Source organism: Scleropages formosus, chromosome 7 (genome assembly GCF_900964775.1).
Source record: "Scleropages formosus chromosome 7, fSclFor1.1, whole genome shotgun sequence".
In the NCBI taxonomy this organism is placed as follows: domain Eukaryota; kingdom Metazoa; phylum Chordata; class Actinopteri; order Osteoglossiformes; family Osteoglossidae; genus Scleropages; species Scleropages formosus.
In genome coordinates, this window is record NC_041812.1 from 22797809 (window position 1) to 22816256 (window position 18448).

At 43.6% G+C, this 18448-nt stretch overlaps 1 protein-coding gene across 2 annotated transcripts; it reads left to right on the forward strand.

The window, feature by feature from the left end:
* Nucleotides 1-825: 825 nt before the first annotated feature.
* On the forward strand, nucleotides 826-17048 carry LOC108926342 (ubiquitin carboxyl-terminal hydrolase 10-like). Of its 2 annotated transcripts, XM_018739004.2 has the most exons (15): nucleotides 826-1098; nucleotides 4537-4605; nucleotides 5062-5107; nucleotides 5874-5933; nucleotides 7017-8120; nucleotides 9496-9587; nucleotides 9921-10030; nucleotides 10546-10604; nucleotides 10700-10800; nucleotides 10977-11076; nucleotides 11231-11411; nucleotides 11818-11983; nucleotides 12599-12743; nucleotides 13058-13123; nucleotides 15322-17048. In XM_018739004.2, the coding sequence occupies exons 1-15, from the start codon at nucleotides 1078-1080 to the stop codon at nucleotides 15507-15509; spliced, it is 2508 nt and encodes an 835-aa protein (XP_018594520.1). In that variant the 5' UTR covers nucleotides 826-1077; the 3' UTR covers nucleotides 15510-17048. The 2 variants fall into 2 exon arrangements, with proteins under 2 accessions (XP_018594520.1, XP_018594521.1); XM_018739005.2 differs by lacking the exon at nucleotides 5874-5933.
* The last annotated feature ends 1400 nt before the right edge of the window (nucleotides 17049-18448 follow it).

The window sequence follows — 18448 nt, forward strand, 5'->3', positions numbered from 1 at the left end:
GAATTGTCCCGTATCGCCTTGCAGAGGGGAGCAGTTTAAAGAGTTCTGACCAAATCTGTCGTTAAACAGATAAAACACAACAAAAAAGGAACTCTGCACACTGGAACAACACAACACCTGACACGTTTGTTAGTCGATATGCTTTCGAGTGCTGAAACTCAAGAGACAAAAAAGGGAAGAACGGTTCTCGGGAATTATCTTATCTTTCATTCGCTGCTGGGCAGAGTACCATATTTTTTATCATGCTGTAGCCTACATCATCATATTTCCTGCAAGGCAGGCCTCTCCTGTTCATCTAGTCTACATCCCTCCCCCCTCGAACCCCTCCCGGTGTCCTGCCTTCCAAAATCCACTCTTCACACTTTCCAATTTGTTCATGACTAGAGATGCATAAATTAGTATTATTAATATTTAGCTATTAATGTATAAATTAATATAATTTATTATGTATTCAAGGGTGCTACAGAAGAAGATGTCTTCGAACCCACACCCTTCTGATCACTGGTGACTGCTGCTACTCTTTACAGAATGAGTGATTGACCAGGCTGCACTGCAGGAGAAAATGGTGTACACAGATTTAGGGTTATTATTCGAGCCTAATCTGAGTGCGCTCCAGATTTTCTATTAAATTCTTAACACTACAGATTCAGAACGAAATATTACAGAAACAGCAAGCATTTTTTTTCCCCCTCGAAGAGGTTCAGCGGGTGCTGCGTCAGCACCTTCCTATCTTCCAAAGGGCGCCGACCGCCAGGGACGCGCACGCACACTGCCTGGGGACGTCCTGACGTTCAGACGCACGCACGCACGCGCAGATCGGACGCTAGGCGACTCAAAGATGGCGGCGACGAGGGAAGCGGCATGATTTGCAAGAGTGCATGCGCGCGCAAGCGACAGAAAGAAGCGCACTGTCCGCCGAGCTTCGCAGACAAACAGCAGCATGAAGCTGTAGGGCGCACGCTTGCAGCACTGCTCTGACTTTAATGTAACGGGAGTCCCGGACGGGAACGTTTCTTTTCTCCCCCCTTTCCTTTGTAGACTCGACGGAGCGAGGAGGAGGCGCGAACGGCAGGGAGCATGGCTGCGCGCGGAGTCCAGGTAGCTGGAGCGGAAAGATTCTGCGTGCACGCGCGCTTCGCGGTGCGCGGCCGAGCCCAGCCGACCGCTGCTGCGGGTCTCGGTCGCGGTGTCGTCGCGGGGCGCGCAGGGTCGGAAGCCCGGCCGCCGCCTCTGATTGACAGTCCCGCGGCCTCGCCGTGGTGCCTCTGCAGGCTTTTCCTGCGCTCGCTCGGCCCCGTCCGGCCTCGGCTCGCTCTCGTCTCGTCGCTTTTCACGTCAGATTCTCCCAAGTGAGCGTCTCCGTTCGCTCTCGTCAGCGGCGCGGAGCTCGTGCGGCTTCGCGTTTTTGGCGGGGGGTGAGACGTGAGCTCAGTAAGCGTCCAACTAGACTAATGAGACGTGCGGTCGGTCACTGTGACTCGTCAGACGACGGGCTGTGGACAAGCGAAGCGTCGTGTGTGACTGTGTTTCGAACGCTTAGGCGAGAAGGCGGAGAGTTCTTTCGTGAAACTTTATCTTTTCTCGTCTCGGGTTCGGCTGCAGCATCTCTGTTTCCTCATGGCATGATGATAGTAACTTCTTCCACTTGTTCGGAGTCGAGTGTCTCGTAGGGGTTTTCGTTTATCAACCAGGTAGCACACAGACAGAGTTGTTGTTGCTGTTGTGTTGTGTTGCCGCCTCAGGATCAGAAGGTTGCAGGCTCGAACCCCACGCACCTCCTGCTGTGTGTGTGCTACTCTTGATTTACTCTGAGGTAAAAATTCCCCGGGCAGCTGGACCTGGTGGGATGGGTCAGTGTGAGCAGTGCTGTGAAGAATATCAGCTCAGTGAACTGAACGGAAACGTCAGTGGAAGTGGCCAAGCGGCGCCTCTGGAACTGTTCCGGGGTGCCGGTTGTGCGATTGGTCGGGAGAGTTGCTCTCGTTCACTGGGAGCTTCTCACGCGGACGCGGTAATGCGCTGCGGTGGCCGTCACTGTCACATGATCTGGGGTGAGTCATGCGGTGGACTGTTACGGTGGCCGAAATACTGCTTCTCCCCTGGAATCGTGGGAGTTTAACGGCTAATCTGCGTGTGTAATCCAGTCTGCCGTCGATGCCCCCCGTCTCCGGTTCGCTGTCCTCAACACGGCGCGTGACTTTCACATCGGTGGCCTCACGTTGCCACCTCCCATGGACAGATTTGACAGTCTTCATACTTTTCTAGGTGTCGTTTTCTTCCCCAAGTTTTATCTACACACACACACAAGATGAAACGGCTTGCCCTGATCGTGGCGAGCCGGAGCCTAACCCAGCAACACAGGGCGCAAGGCTGAAGGGGAGGGGACGCACCCAGGACGGGACGCCAGTCCATCACAAGGCACCCCAAGCAGGACTCAAACCCCAGACTCGCCAGAGAGCGGGACTTGGCCAAACCCACTGCTCTCCCCTAACTTTGAACTATTTCAGTCATTTTCATTTATTTATCGTTAATAGTTTGCAAAGTGAAAACAAATTGAACGGTTGAGACTGAGGTTTAAAGTGTCCTGTTTTAATAAGTTGTAAATTACCACATTTACTGCATCAGCTGTCATATTTTCACACTTACGATTATTGTGGGGAAATTAACTCAAATTTCTCGTGTGCAGCTTGCAAGCTGCAGGACAGGTTGGTACCTCGATGTGTTTACTCTGTTCAGCATGCAGTGCAGTGTTGTCAGCAGCGCTCTTTTTGTCATTTTGGAGCAGTTGGGATGATTGAAAGTCATCGCTCTTTTTTCACTGCAGTTTTCTCCTGCGTGTTGGAGTGACGGTGGGAGGGGCGATGGCGATCCTTACTTGACAGTTACATTACAGCAGGAGTTATTTATCATCTGAACACTTGAATTACAGCTGTGTTCCCTAGTGGTGCGGTTTCCGTAGGGACGCCCGCTTATACGTACGCTGCAGCTGACTCCTTTGGTCCCAGTTCATCTTGTTCGCCGTTTTCCTAAAGCTTACATTAAACCATATCATTTATTAATTTAGCTGACACTTTTTCCAGAGCAACTTACAATAAACTAAGTATATTGTAGTTGAGCCAGAAGTGGGAATCGAACCTTTGACCTTTGAGTCCAGAGGCAGCAGCTCTAATCACTACTGCCAGCTGTCCACGTACGTTGGTACCTTGGATATCTCATAGCACAAATAGTGTTGTTTGAGCTTTTCTTGGGGAAAATAACTGTAACTATATGTCATGGTTTAAAATTGTTGACATGAAAATCAGTTTATATGCATTTTTGTTGTTGCACCTTAGAAAGCATATAATCAAGGAAATTTACTCTAACTTTTAAAATGTTAGAAATTGTACTTTTAGTTTTTGTGAGTTAGAGATTCATGGGCAAAAATTTGATTTTAGTTTAAGTTCTGTGTATCATAAAACAAACATTTATTTTTGAGAATATTTTTTTCATCCTAGACTAAATAATTTGAGGGCTTTTAGATTTTTCACTCTTTTGCAGTCTTTGTGGTACTTCTGAGGGAAATTCTCCAAAGCTGCGTTTTTAAAGTTATTTATTTTCCAGGAGGAAGCCGAGGTGCAATGCACTGTGGGAGAACAGAGCCGCTTGCCCTTGTTTGAACCCATAAAATCTGACCTTTTAACCAGTCGGTGTTCGTGTGTCACGAGTCACTTTTTTTTTTTTTTTTTGCCACAGTATTTAAACCCTTGCATAAAGTCCTTTAACACAACTGCTTTTGTACTAGCATTTGAAGAATGGACACACGTTAATATTCTGGTGTAGGTTTAATTGGCACAGTTGAAGTAATACAGAAACAGCTAGTATTGCCACATTTTCTTGGAGTTATTCATGAATTGATCGACACCTTGAGTTTCTGATGTGTTTGTGTTGTTAAACAATAAAATTGCTCTCCTTGAGGTCTGTATTGAAGTCCTGTGCTCTTGGTGTGAGGCTCTGGTGTAATTTTAACATAAGGCTGCTTAAGGTCTCCAAGGACAGCCTGTAGCGACACCGCTCGTGGACTCTGGCTCTCATCTTCAGTCAGCGTGTACCGGACCTGTTAAGTGTTTTTTTTTTTTTTTTCTTTTTTTTCTTTTTTTTAACGTTACACGTGACTTAGAATGGTGCGTGAAGTAAGGTTACGGTGCCGTTCCTTGGCTGTCCCTCCACTGCCGGGCTCGATAAGGGTTGGACATTGTTCACAGCGCAGCGCCGTCAGGTCTGCTGTGTCACTGTGACAAGTTGAACTGCATGGCAGTTTCTCATGCGTATGAAAATGTTTTTTTTTTGTCCCCTGCCCTAAACTGCCATGTTATTTTTGGTTTTGTTTGGAAAAATGACTTTCACAATTTAGTTATACAGCCTTTTATTTACCACCGAATTTGGCATTGTTACTGCCTTGAATATGCAAATAAAACTATAAAGTATTGTGCATTTGCACACTGGTGTAAACTGTTTATATGAGGTTCTCTTCTAATGATTCCCCTCCCCCCCTTCCAGTACATCTTTGGGGAATTCAGTGCTGATGAATTCAACCGGTTCTTCACAACTCCCCGATCTTATGTTGAGGTAAATATGCAGAATTTTTTTTTCCCCCACTAAATTGCGCCAATAAAAAAAATCTCCAAGCTGTATAAAGGTGAATAATTGTAAGTCACTTTGGAGCAAAGCATCAACTAAATAAACTGTAAATGTATTATGTGCTAATTTGAATTTTCTTATGAGTTTCTGTTCTTGGGTAACAAAACATTTTTTTAAATTATGGAAGAATTTTTACACTTACACAAATTAATAATTATTTCTGTTGTTTCTAACATGTTATAACACAGCATCTGTGTATGTCAGATTACAAGGCACTAGCCCAAAAGGGGGAGACAGCATTATTTTTATTTATAATTTCAAAATACATTTTCAAAAGTTTCTATTTTGAAATGTTAATTTTCAAAGTTTGTGATGTTTGTTTAGCATTAGGTTTTTTTTGTATTTTTTTTTTATTATTATTTTTAAAAACTCTTGTTTTGGCAGCTTCCTCCAGTGTTGGACAAAGTGTCCTGCGTCAATCAGTCCTCAGGTAAGGGAAGTGTCCTTGTTCTGGAAACACTGGGTGGAAATTCACGCACAGTGCACTGTCATTTGGCCATGTTTCTCTCTCACACTGTAGTCAGTGTTTCATACACATTTTTCCTTTTTATCATCATTAGATGAAGTCTGCTTTGTCAGTAGAAAGTCAATCAAAGTGAAATCACAAAAGTGCCAAGCGAACTTGTGCTCTTGTAAATAAAAGGCAATAGGTTGCCATTTTCGAGCGTGGATGCTATACGTGTGATTGTTTGCAAAAGAGTTCTTTCATCATTCTTGAAGTAGATAAAATGCTGTACATTACATTAAAAAAAAAAAACTGTGAGCCAGCTATGGCACTAATGTAGTTTAATGCACAAGAAGGTAAACATCAATATCCATGTCTTAAGAACCCCCCTCTTAAATTTCCTTTGGCTTTAGAGTGTTTTTTTTTGTTTCAACTTAGGTTTGTTTCTGGCACAGTAATGAAATAATACTGTGACTACAGAGAAAGCAAAAGAATAATTCTAATGCTTGAATACAATTAAATGTGACACATTAAAAAAAAAAAAGGCTGGGAGCATATTCTCATGCTAAAGGGTCTTTTCTGGTTATCGCATATTGAGTAAAATAAGCAAATAAATGCAGCTGCACAGTTTTTGTTTTTGCTGCAAAACCTGACCCCCTCCAATGACAATTTCAGGATCATTTCAGTTTTAAGTACGGTTTTTTGTTGTGTGCGCTGTGAACATCTCAATGTGTATTAATTGTGTATTTAGGAGGTTACTGTACTCCTGCTGTGCCTTTCATGGCGGAATCTGTGAGGCGACAGGTTTGTGGTGAGTTGGGCATCCCGCGCAGTGACTTTTTCGCATCCTGTCCTCTTGTTCTCTCCTGAGAAATCTTTGAGGTTTTGCATGCCCAGGTTTTGTAGGGGCTGAAACGTCTTAAGATAGGTTTCTACGGTCTTTAAGATGATTGCCCTCACCTGACCTTCCTAACTAGATGAGTTAGCTGAATTTGTTCAGCACAAGTTGTTCTAGAGGAGCACTAACAGGCCCTCATGTGAAATGTGTGTTTCTTTCCTTAATCTGCCTGCAGGTTTGAATGTTTTACACCTATGAAGTCAGTGGATTTTAGTGGCATGGGCATAACTTTTTCTGACGGGCAGTCAGAGGAGTGTCTTTGGAAGTCCTAACAGTTCTCAACACATTGCTGCTCTTTCAAACTCTGCATTCTCCATACTTTGAGCTGAGCGCTTGCTTTAAAGCCAGTTCCCTAACCATAATTAACTAAGCAACATGCCACAGCTCTACATGTCCTCCACTGTCTCCTGTCATGTTTTAAAAGGCTTTAAGTGTTTCAAGGGAAGAAGTTGAGATCAATGTGTGGACAGTCCTCCTGAGATCCAGCCCCCCAAAAAACTTTGTGAATGTATTTCGAGGAACTTCAAGGCCCCATCCCCAAACACACAGAATTGCATAAAAGTATATAATTTCCTCTGTAAGGTGCATTAACCTTCCCACTTGGCAGGTACTCTTAATATGTCCTTTACGGTGGACAAAAGTGAACGGCTGATCTTAAAAGGATATGGAATTTTTCCAAATATGGGGTTATAAATATGTTCAGTAAACATTCTTAAAGTGTATATTTGGTGGTGTTCTCTCTGTTTAAGCTAGAGTGAAGTTGTTTTACTTTTTTTGTATAAAAAGCTTTTAAGTTTAGTTGGAGGAGGAAAAAACTCCTCAGCTTTAATATTTAATATGTTCATAAAATTGTAGATAGATGCACACTCAGGCACATGAACATTTATTTTTATCCTTTTTACTGTCATCTCATCCCCCCCCAGTCAAAAGAGGTTGAGGAAGGATTTTCTGCACATTTTCCTTTCTGAAGTCATCTGCTGTTTGCTTTCTGCACAGGAGAAGCCTACGAACGCATCTGCTTTGGAGTAGATGAGCCCATGGGCCTGGAGCCGTTGGTGCTGAAAGACTCAACCTGTAAGGTCTCCAGTACTCTAAACCCCCAGGCTCCCGAGTTTATTGCGGGCTGCCAGGCGGTGCCCAAGTCACTGTCATCCCTGCAAGATGGCAATGGGGTTGACTTCAGCACCACGGATGGTGTGGATCTGGAGGGTGGACCAGTCCTAGGAGGTTTGGAGCAGCGAGAGCGCAAGAAGAAGAAAAAACGCCCACCAGGGTACTACAGTTACCTGGAGGGATCTGGTAGTTCCTCCATGATCCATGCCAAGGTGGCAGGGCTAGTCAACGGTCACACATCAGTCACCCCAACTGAGTCAGAGGACATGCTTGCGGAGTCTCGGTCGGAGCCCTCCGCATGTAGCCCTGGCAACAGCCTTCCATCAGATGCAGTGGAGGCATCTGCTGATACAGGCAGTCGGAGGACTTGTGACAGCCATATTGAATCCTCTCCACACATGAGAATCACCTCATCAGACAGTAATGATGCAACCAATTCATCATCCTCCTCTGACAGTGGTGGGGCAGCAGAGGGAGTAAGGACAGCTGGGGCTCCAGCCCCAGAGAACTCCGAAGTGCTGTGTGGAGCAAGGCAGTGCCCAGGCCCTGCCTGTATGCCCACCATCCCCACTGCTTCTGCTCTGAGGCCACATGTGGCCCGTGCTGCTGATGAGCCTGTCAACAGGGGACCAAACAACCAAGCAGCGCTCAATGGGCCAGGTGTCTCCTGTGAGGTGGAGGAACTCCAGCCACGGGTGCCCCAGCAGGTTGCTGAGAGTGCCAGTGGTGAGACCTGGCCGGGGGGCGTACCCACTGCCTCATCCATTGCTCCTTCTTCTGCTGTCAGCCAGCTAAAGTCATGGGCTAGCCTCTTTCACAACTCTAAGCCCCTGCCGGTTGGGCTACCAGCCTACGTGGGCGTAAAGAACATTCCGGCTCCTGTTCCTGGGGCCGCAACCACAGCTCCGGCAGTGGAGCAGGTCAGGGAGGTGAACGAGAGTCACCCTGTCCATGTTACTGAGGATCCCCTCGCCCCAAGGCTTGCAGGTACCGTATTGTCTTCAGTTCTAATTTGTCTCCTCTTGTGGTTGGGGTTGGAATGGACTCGCTTGGCAGTACATCAGCTTGAACACTAGGAGGTGCCATAACATGAGTTATGAGTTTCTCAAAACATGGCATGGCATTGGTGATATAGCATGAAGCTGAAAGGGTTACAGAGGCAGAGCTGATCACATCTATTTCTGTAGGTGCCTTGTGTATGTGGAAGGATGTTTTTGCACACTTAATCACATGCACACAGACACCATAACCATAAGTGTGATAGGATGCAAACATGACGTACTGGAGACAATTTAAGTGAGAATCAAAGACCTTGTGCATCATTTGAATAAAGGAGGAAGTCATTTCCTCCCAGCACACTGGTAGACCAAGAATGACAAACTTTTTAAGACGGATGCAAGGAAAGGCAGTGAATGAAAAATGTTTAGGTAGGTTCGGAGGGAGGGGGGAGCATTTGGCCACTCCTGCTGGCCATGCAGACACCATCCAATTAGGAAGCACTGCTGGTGTTTAATACAGTTTCAGAAATGATCAGGGAGGGATTCAGCCTTCCAGTGATCTTCGGTGGGTGAGACAGGACAGACAGCCAAGGTCTGCAGAGTCGTCCTGGTGAAGTTCACACGCAACATGGCTGCAGATAAATACATTCATAACAGAGGAAGGAGGGCTGCACAGATGAATACAAACATTGTTAAATAGCCTGCAGTACGCACAGCGGTAACTATAGTTCGAATATACAGTTAGGTCAAAGTATTTCCACAGTAACACAATTTTCATCCTTTTGACTCTACGCCACCCCAATGGTATGAAATGAAACACGATGTGCTGTAAGTGTAGACTTTTAGCTTTAACAGTTTTCTCAAACTTTTTTAATGATCTGTGTATGAATTACGACAATTTTATGAATAGACTCCAATTGTAGGGGCTTAAAATTAATGACATACTAATGTAATTTTATTTTGAATAACTTCATGTTGCCTGACTTGCTGCACTGTGGCTGGCAACATATTGGCAACCCAAGATCTGTTGCATCTAAAACAGTCCTTAAGCATTGAAATTTTTTAATGTAACACATTTATTGCAGGTAGTGCCTTGTGCTGCCTGACCTTATTTTTTATTTTTAATGTAATACTTTCCAGGAAGAATCCCCTGGGGTATTGTAACTTTTTCCTGAAGTAACTTAAGATACAGCAGGAAGGACCCGATTAGTGTGTGTGTGTGTGTGTGTGTGTGTATATATATGTGTATATGTGTGTATATATATATTATGTGTGTGTGTGTGTGTGTGTGTAGAGCCATTTTTTTTTTTTTTGAGTGACTAGGTGAAAATGTGATTATGTGGATTTCTTGTTTTTATCCCCAGACTTGATTGAAAATGTGAAGTTGATACACAAACCAGTGTCTTTGCAGCCAAGAGGACTGATCAACAAGGGTAACTGGTGCTATATTAATGCTGTATCCTTTTTTTTTTTTTTTTTTTAACCCACTGGGTTTTTTTTTCCCAAGTGGTCCAGTCATGGTAAAGATGTGGTGTGCCAGGCAAGTAAATGTGGTCAGTCATAAGGCTGTTTCAGTTGTTAATAAACTGAAATGTTTATAAACTCATTTGTACCACCTTTTGGGATAGTGGAGGGAAAAGAATAAGGGAACAAGCCTTGTATCCTTTGGCTCTTTTTTCTTGTGCACAGCATGACCAAAATTAGGAATGCCTTGAAAAAATATAGTTGATTGGGAGTTAGCTGCCTTTCTCCTGTGCTTGGTGGGTTGTCCTTGCCTCTTCACCTAAAGACACTGCAGGCACTGGTTGCCTGCCCGCCGATGTACCACCTGATGAAGTCTCTCCCCATAGTGAGTGAGATGCAGGCATCATCTTCCTCCACACCGATGATTAATAACTTGTAAGTAATGCCGCCATACCTCTGTGCTTCTCCAAAAAATGTATGTGCATTAGTATGCATATGATTTGTGTGACATGCAGTCATTGCGTGCTTAACATCATATAGTCTACCATGATGCAGTTTAAACAAAGCCATTTTTTGCAATGTTTTCACTAATGTTCACTGTAGCAACCATGCTAATAAGTGTGTATTCGTTGTTAATCACATCCTTCATTGAACCTGTGCCCCACTCCCCATCAGTAATAATGGTCTCCTCACAGGTGTATTACTTACAGGGGTATTTTAGGTTTTTGAATTCATTTTGGAACCCTAGTGCTTGTTTTAATGTGCAGTGTGATATTTTAAGAAATGTATATTCATGTAACTATGTATTGCCATTTCTCAGTTTTTTTTTTAAAGCTGAAATAGGACCAGGTAGGAAGGAATTGTGGTGATTTTTTGTGTTCAGGGATGAAGTGAGGTGTTCCTCCAGCTTTACTCTTGACTGCTTTGTCTCCGTTTGTCTGTCCCTGCAGTGTGAGGCTGGTGAGCGAATTCAGCAATATGCCTGTACCACCCAAGGCCAAGACACAGGGTTGAGTACCTGTTGTGGTGGTTGATGTTTCTTCTTCAGTGCAGTGTAAACACATTTTTCATCAGTGTCCAATTCTGTCCCAATTTGTGTTTCAGTGGGAGACAAAATGATGAAGGACATTAGAGCCGGAGTTCCCTTTGAGCCTGACTATATCTACAGACTTCTGACTGTCATCAAGTCAAGTCTTTCTGAGAAGGTAAACTGTCACATTGTGAAGATGAGCAAATCTCCTGTTCTGTTTTAAGGCTAACGGTAAAATAATGCACAGTAAATACTCTCAATCAAATCAGTTACCTAGTGATGCTTTCCGCCAGCTGTGGTGTCTATTAGTCTGTCTTGACCCCCTGTAACCTGCTGCTGACTGATTTTCAGGGCCGACAGGAGGATGCAGAGGAATATCTGGGTTACATCCTCAATGGTCTGCATGAGGAGATGTTGGCTCTGAAGAAGCTCCTTTCTCCACAGGAAGGAAGTTAGTTTGACACATAGCATACATTCTTTAACAGCAAAATTTACCAGTTGCATGATTTACTTTTGCAGTGGTTCTTACTGTCTTTCGATGTACAAAAAACACTGAGATTTCAAACTCCAGTTGTATTTGTGAATTGGTTTTTCTGCGTGGACAGAGGCATCGACACTAAATGGTCCAGTATCCCAACCGAGAGCTCAAGAAGATATGGCGGAAAGACAGGAGGAAGGAAGCGATGACGAATGGGAACAAGTGGGGCCCCGAAACAAGACCTCCGTAACTCGCCAGGCAGATTTTATCCGTACCCCCATCACCGATATATTCGGTGGCCACATAAGGTATGGTGTCCTGCCATCCAGTGTTTTTTTTTTTTTTTTTTTTTATATTTTAATTTTATTTTTTATTTAAAGCCTTTGGAATAAGAATTTTTATATGCTCAACTAGACTAAGAACTCATAGAATCTTTTTTCATAGAAAGGTGGTGCAGAAATGGTGCTGCTTTTTGGAAATTATGATAATTTATGAGTGCATTTTTGATCCTCAGTGCCCCCCCAGTAGTGGGAAAAACAAATTTGATAGATTCTACCGAATGTAACAAAATCAAATGTTTAAGGAGCGTAAAAGAGGTGTTTAGAAAAGGCCTAGAATTTTCCTTTACGCTTACATGTAAAATCAAGACTGACACCTGTGAGTAATGTAAAACCCAGTGTTCTGTCTTTGACGTGTGTGCTGTGTGCTGTGCAGGTCTGTCGTGTACCAGCAGAGCTCCAAGGAGTCAGCCACGCTACAGCTCTTCTTCACCCTACAGCTGGACATCCAGTCAGAGAAAATCCACACGGTGCAGGAGGCTCTGGAGTCGCTGGTGGCACGAGAGTCCGTCCATGGCTACACCAGCAGAACGAAGCAGGAGGTGCGACTCAGTGCACAGTTGTAGGATAGTGGGGCTGGCACCTTGGACAGGCCTCTGTATAAGGCTTTTTTTTCCCTCTCAAGACAAAACTCCCTTCAGTGCGAACATTTAGCAGCACAGTAGGACTTTAACTGTTGATCTTTCTTTTTCTTTCTTGTTAGAGAGCTCTGTGTCTTTGTATTCTAGTGTGTGTGTGTGTGTGTGTGTATGCCTGGTTGTCATGCCAGGGAAACATGTCTGTGTCAAATCTGGCTGTGCAGTTGCTTTACTTTATTCAACTGTTTGTATTTCAGTTCCACAATAAACACCTGCAGCTCAGGTGTAAGATTTCTCAGCACTGTTCAGAATAAATTATGGCTGTAACTAACTGTGCTGAGATGGACTGATCAGATGTTGTTTTACCCTAGTTAAAGTTTCTGGCTTATATTAATCACAGTACAGTGTTTCTGTTATTTGAGATGGGTTTTTGCAATACCTTCATACCATCCTTCAGATGGCATTATCGGCACGGCAGGTGTTTAAGCAGTGTGTTTCTGGTGTCGGTGGATAAACGGGCATTCCTGTCAATGCTGACGCGTTGCTCTCCTGTGTTTTGACGTTATCGCTTCTTCGCAGATTGAGATCAGCCGGAGGGTGACTCTGGAGGAGCTGCCACCAGTTCTGGTCCTCCACCTGAAGAGATTTGTTTTTGAGAAATCTGGCGGGTGTCAGAAGCTAGTGAAGAATGTTGACTACCCTGTAGATCTGGAGATCAGCAGAGGTACCAGCCTATTGTCGTGCTGTGGACCCTGCACTTCAGATTTCGCAAGTTTTTGTTTTTAAACAAGCAGGCAGTGCCTTTGTCCAGTAACAAAGTTTGAGGCCTCTCACTGGCAGTGTGATCTATACGCCAGCTTAATATCTTTGAAAAGTATGAGAACTGAACTAAAACACTGATCAGTTATAGATTTAAATTAGATATTTGTTTGGACAGTGTTCTTCCTGACAATTTTTTTTTTTTTTTTTTAAAAGTATGATTGTAACTAATTGAGTTTTTGGAAGAGTCTTTATTTACACTGAACTATTTTTTTTCAGATCTTCTCTCACCAGGGGTGCGGAGTAAGATTTTCAAAGGCCAAAGAACCTACCGGCTCTTTGCAGGTATGCCATTTTAAAACTTATTATACTGTCTTACGAAGAGCCTGTGAACTCAGGCTCAAGTTTCCATCTGACAAGTAATACTATGAAATGTTGAAAAAGCCAAGTAAAAATTCTGCTTCTATTCCCAAATGTACAAAATCTACTAGTTGCACTAGTTTCTGTGTGTGAAATGTGAATGTGGGTGTAAGGCTTTTAACGAAGAGCTGCCTTTATCAGCAGAACATCCGATGAAACGATGTCATCGCACCCTTCAGCGTACTTCTAGGCCCTCTATTCTCTGCCGTCATGGCCGTCTGCAGCTTCACTGGGAACAGTTGATTGACAAAGTGCAGCCTCAGGGTGACACTCCGGGTTCTCGCGCGCGAAAGGGTGACGGCACTCTGGGTACTGAGCGTTCCCACCCAGGAGGTTCCTGCAGGGTGTGCTTACGTTGTGTAGCATGCCCAGGCCTGGGGCCGGGGTCCTGCACGGCTCCCTGCCGTGTCCAGTTGCCTTTTCAGTACACAACTTTCCTGTAGCAAGAACGCGGCGCGCTTTTCGTCTTTTCACCCAGGCTGAGAAGCAGCTCATGCAGGCACCAGTCCCTGGGGGATCTGGGGTCTTATTCATCTCCTGCAGCTTGAATATAATGAATTACCTTCTGGAGTATATTTTTGTTTCGGAGGTAAAAGGTGCTCATCTGTTGTCGGGAAGTTGCCAGTACAGAACACCTTGGAGACAGTCACTATAACAATGCAGTCATTTTTCCCGGGGCTGCAGCTTAGCGGCTCTTTTTGCTGTCTGCACGTCTGGTTTGAAAGAAACAAATGTGTTGAAAACGATTCAGTGGTTCACACTTTGTCTGTTTTATGACAGTTTAAGAACTTTTTTTCTCCTCATAAAATGAAGAATCTGACATGTTCGCTGTTTTATATATCAAATTACTGTCCTGTTTAAAACTTTGGAAGTTTATACAGGCTACCATACAGAGTGAGCTAGTAGTGTAGTGTTTAGACCCCATTGCCTTTTGATGCCAAAGTTGTAGGTTTGAATCCCTCCTCTGTGTGTAGTACCTTTGAGCAAGGTACTTTGCCCTAAATTGGGCTAGTAAAATTACCCACCTGAAAAAAATGAATTGAATTGAATGTAGGGGTCGCATCCATTAATTAATATTAGTGTGGACATGAGTTTGTAACCCAGACATTCATGGATGCAGACCTGTGAGGGGCTCTGCTCTTGTACTCTGACTAAGCGATACAATTAATAAGGATGTTGCTTCATTAACATTCATTTTCAGTCTCAATCTACTGCCTCTGCCAGCATGTAGTTTCTCAGCAGTGCTTTTCCTCCTCTATGAGTAGATCTGCATGTTTTGTACACATAATTGGTTCCCTGGAAATAAACAGATGATCTGATGTTGATCTTTTGGCTCCAGAAACACACAGTGTCTTAAGCAAGATTTCTCACGAATTTCAGTAGGAATCTTTTAAATTTCAGCCTTCTGTGAACTGTATCTCTTAATTTTGGTGAGAATTTTGCCAAATGTCATCCTGTGGAGGATGTGCTGACAGTTTTATGGGCTCATTACCAGGGCATCAGGAACTAAAGGAGTTGGTTGTTTTCCCTGTGGGACCCTCAGTTATACCTTTTAGTCCTGTTTGCTCTGAGTCTTGTTTAGCATAGATTTTGGTGATATTTCAATATACACAAATATACTTAAGTTCTCAAGCATTCTTTTTTCAGCATCGTAGCTTAGATTTCTTGAAAAAGCTCTCCTGCGAGTTAACAGCTTCAACAGGGATGAAGTAGGTAGACACACTACTACTACGCTACCAGATGTTCTTTATGTAAAAAAGTAAAAACTGAATAAATTTAGTGGTAAAGTTACCATGTTTCTGTGGTGAAAAGTTGGTTCTGGCAAAGGATCCTGAACAGAAGCATTTATTAAAGGCTGCCAGCCTCAGCACACAAGTGAGTCAGTGTGTGTCTCTTGTGGATTTTTTATTTTTTTTTTTGTAAGTAAATGAGAAGGAAACGAGAGTAATACGTCTATTGGTTCAACCCGCAATGACCCTGTTTATCACCTTTCACAGCCACATATTGATGCTTATTGACACTTCGTACTGTAATTTTTAAAATTCCGCGCTTTTGTCTGTCTTGATGCATTGTGAAAAATATGTCTACTGAATGGGCTTTTCCACCCTCTGTCTCCCCTGCAGTGGTTTATCACCACGGGAACAGTGCCACGGGTGGACACTACACCACAGACGTCTTCCACATCGGTCTGAATGGCTGGCTGCGTATCGACGATCAGACAGTCAAGGTGGTAAGCCAGCAGCAAGTGCTGAAGCAGAACGCGGAACGTACCGCCTACCTGCTCTACTACCGCCGTGTGGACCTGCTCTAGAGCCGAGCAGCCTGGCACTCCTGCTGTGAACCTCCCCATTTTCCCTGCGAATCAGCTTCTTCTGCTCTCCGGCTGCAGACCACAGAACACGTGTTCTTCGTGTGTATGGACTAGACTTCGTTCCTGCGCCGTTGGGCTTTAATGTGCTGAGCAGATGGCACTGACTGAAAGGCACTGAGGAACCATTTTTTAACTGCAGCACACATCACAATACACCTGTGGGTCTGTCCCACATCAGGTGGAAGTCTGTCCTTTGTCATCTTTTTTTTTTAAACCTGTTAACAGTGAAACTGAGTACAGTATTTTCTTTCAGTAAAAGGTTTTTTTTCTTTACAGCAGCTTCTCACTACTCAGTTTCAGCCTCTGTATTAAGGCACCTCTACCAGCAGAAGGAAATGTGTGTTTAACCGGAGCCTCCATCTCCTGACCATCTCACTCCTCATCTCCTTGATGCTTCCAAACCCAGGAAACATGTGAGCAGGAGGCACCACCCAGCACTGAAAGTGTGACCACTTTGAGAGAACCTGGGGCTTTCAGGGTTTTAATCTGAATGAAGGGTTAAAAGCATTTCAACAAGTGTAAAGATTTGAATAAACGCGGTATGTGCGCAACGTATGAAACGTGCATCTAGATGTGCAAAAGCATACCTGAATGATAAATGTCAGCAAAACGGTGACAATGCCAGCTGATAGTGACTTTATCTCTCTGGTGGAAGTGTGCTGCCTGTGGCGATACCTTGTGTCTGCAGGCTCAAGCAACACAAATGGCAACTCTTAAAATTGCCTGGCAGTCTGCCTGTGGTTTACAGCTTTTCTTGGGCTCCACTGTGTCCCCTATTGAACCATTGGAAAAGTGTGGTGCCACCAAAGCTCCGTGAACAGTTTCGGTCCCTGAGAAGTAAAAGCCTCACTGGTCTCTCTGAACAGGTGATGACTGTGGATGCTGAATGGTACGGGTTGCAGACTGGGGCAGGGAACGCACTTTGATTCGCTCCTGGATCCCTGTGCTTTGTCTCCTGGAACCCGCATTTGTGTTTCTCTGACTTCTCGTTCATTTCACTGCTTCACTTTCACATGACGGCTTGTTCAGCAGTAGCATTCGGGCCAGTTGTGTCCATTTTTGCCTATAAATATTTTCCCATGATGCACCTGGATCCAGAGTGGTGTAATACTTCCAGCAGAGCAACAGCCAAAACCACGAATAAAACTGCACCTCTTACATATGACTGAGTTTAACTCCCTTTATCTTTGAGAATCTAACAATCTATGGATGTTGACATTCAAATGCAGCAGAATTCTCTTAATTCTGATGTTCAAGCAATGTTTTGAATAGAGTCTTGGAATTTGGAAACATTTGCTTTATTAACTGATATATTTACTATGTCTCAGCAATTATCCCTTTATTAAATATATATATTTTTGAACGACAGTGCAGTGTTCACTAGGTTGTACCACATTAGGATGTCTGTACATATCCTTGGTAGGTAACAGACTGCAAGTACTATGTTGGGCAGCCAATAAAACGAGATGCACAAACGCCTAAGAACGTCTCAACCAACGGGTCCTTTTTCCCCCACAGATGACCTTCGTGAATGCTACAAAGCCCAAGGGTCTTCACGTTAATATAAATGAAAACACTGCTGTCAGTCTGTAATTGCTTTTTATAATATATGTGCAGCTGTTTGGCATTTTGAATGTAATCAACCAAAGTATCCCTTATGAAGATTAGTAATTGGTATACAAGAATTTATTTGAAGTTTTACTGTATTGATATCAGTGCCGATCACCATGGTTCATAATACTGTAATTGACTTACGAATTCAACATTTTTTTGTAGGGATGGGGCTGTCCATGGGGGGCAAGCTGTCGCCATGACAACCACTTAATGTTTTAATCATATCTTTCTCATATTTGAACTTTTCATAAGTTGATTGCAGAATATTTTCTGTGAGTGAAGTGGTGCAGTGGTTGTCGGTAATCATGAAATTCTCTAAATAATTTGCAGGTCTGAAATTGTTACAAAACATTTGTCACATTTAAGTTTGATTTTTAAGTTTTTGTTAAATGCAACAATTGTGCAGCAGAGCTTCGCACAACTCGCGTTGTAATGATGTATTGTCATAATTAATACACACCTGTGGACCAAACGTATGAATTAAAGCAGTGATTCAATAGCACTGTACAACACAAAATCCTCAATTTAAGCACTTCTGAAATATGTATATTTAGTACAGTTGTGGTATTCTTGAGTTTTGCCCAAGGTGCTACCTGGAACCCCCACATTCACCTTTATACTGGATTTCTTTTATCGTTGATTAAAATATTTAGGATGTTGCGCACCCCCCCCCCCCCCCCCAACCCATGTTTTGGTAGTATTCAGATTTTTGTAATTTCTTAGTATAGGTTAATAACCCGTTCAAAGAGAATAGCAATGAGGAGTGGATATGTGTTCGTTGTTCTGGTGCTAATCTGACTGGCTTTTTTTTGTGCCCCATGTACTTGTAATGCTTATTTATTCCAGCGTGTGAAGGCGCTGTTTTCGTTCTGTGTGCTGCCAGGTGTTACATGTGCCTGACAGAAGTAGGTCAGAAAATGCTTAGGGAGTCAAAACCGAATGACTGCACGACTCGACTATCGAGTTTGATATGTGAAGCTGGAAAAATATGAAAGATTTTCATATAATGTTTGATAAGAGCATTTAAAGAGCGCCTCTGAACAGGTTGTCTTGTCAGGCGGAGTTTTGTGCACTTTATTCAGAAATTTGAGCTATTGAAGGACACCTTATTGAACATTTTCTGAGCTCATCCTCTGTCCAGCACCACAAGTTCCACCGTGGTGTCCTTTCATGGAGTTTGTTTGCTGCATCTTAATATCGTTAGTTCTGCAGATGGGTTTATGTGCGTGAACTGCCACAGTTGACTTTCTGCATTAGGGTGCAGC

Excerpts from the sequence above, each read along its gene's own strand:
- LOC108926342 (XM_018739004.2), top strand. The coding sequence starts at position 1,078 with ATGGCTGCGCGCGGAGTCCAG. Across the intron at positions 10,031-10,545 it reads ACACCGATGATTAATAACTT|TGTGAGGCTGGTGAGCGAAT; the intron begins GTAAGTAATGCC and ends CTGTCCCTGCAG. Across the intron at positions 13,124-15,321 it reads AACCTACCGGCTCTTTGCAG|TGGTTTATCACCACGGGAAC; the intron begins GTATGCCATTTT and ends TCTCCCCTGCAG.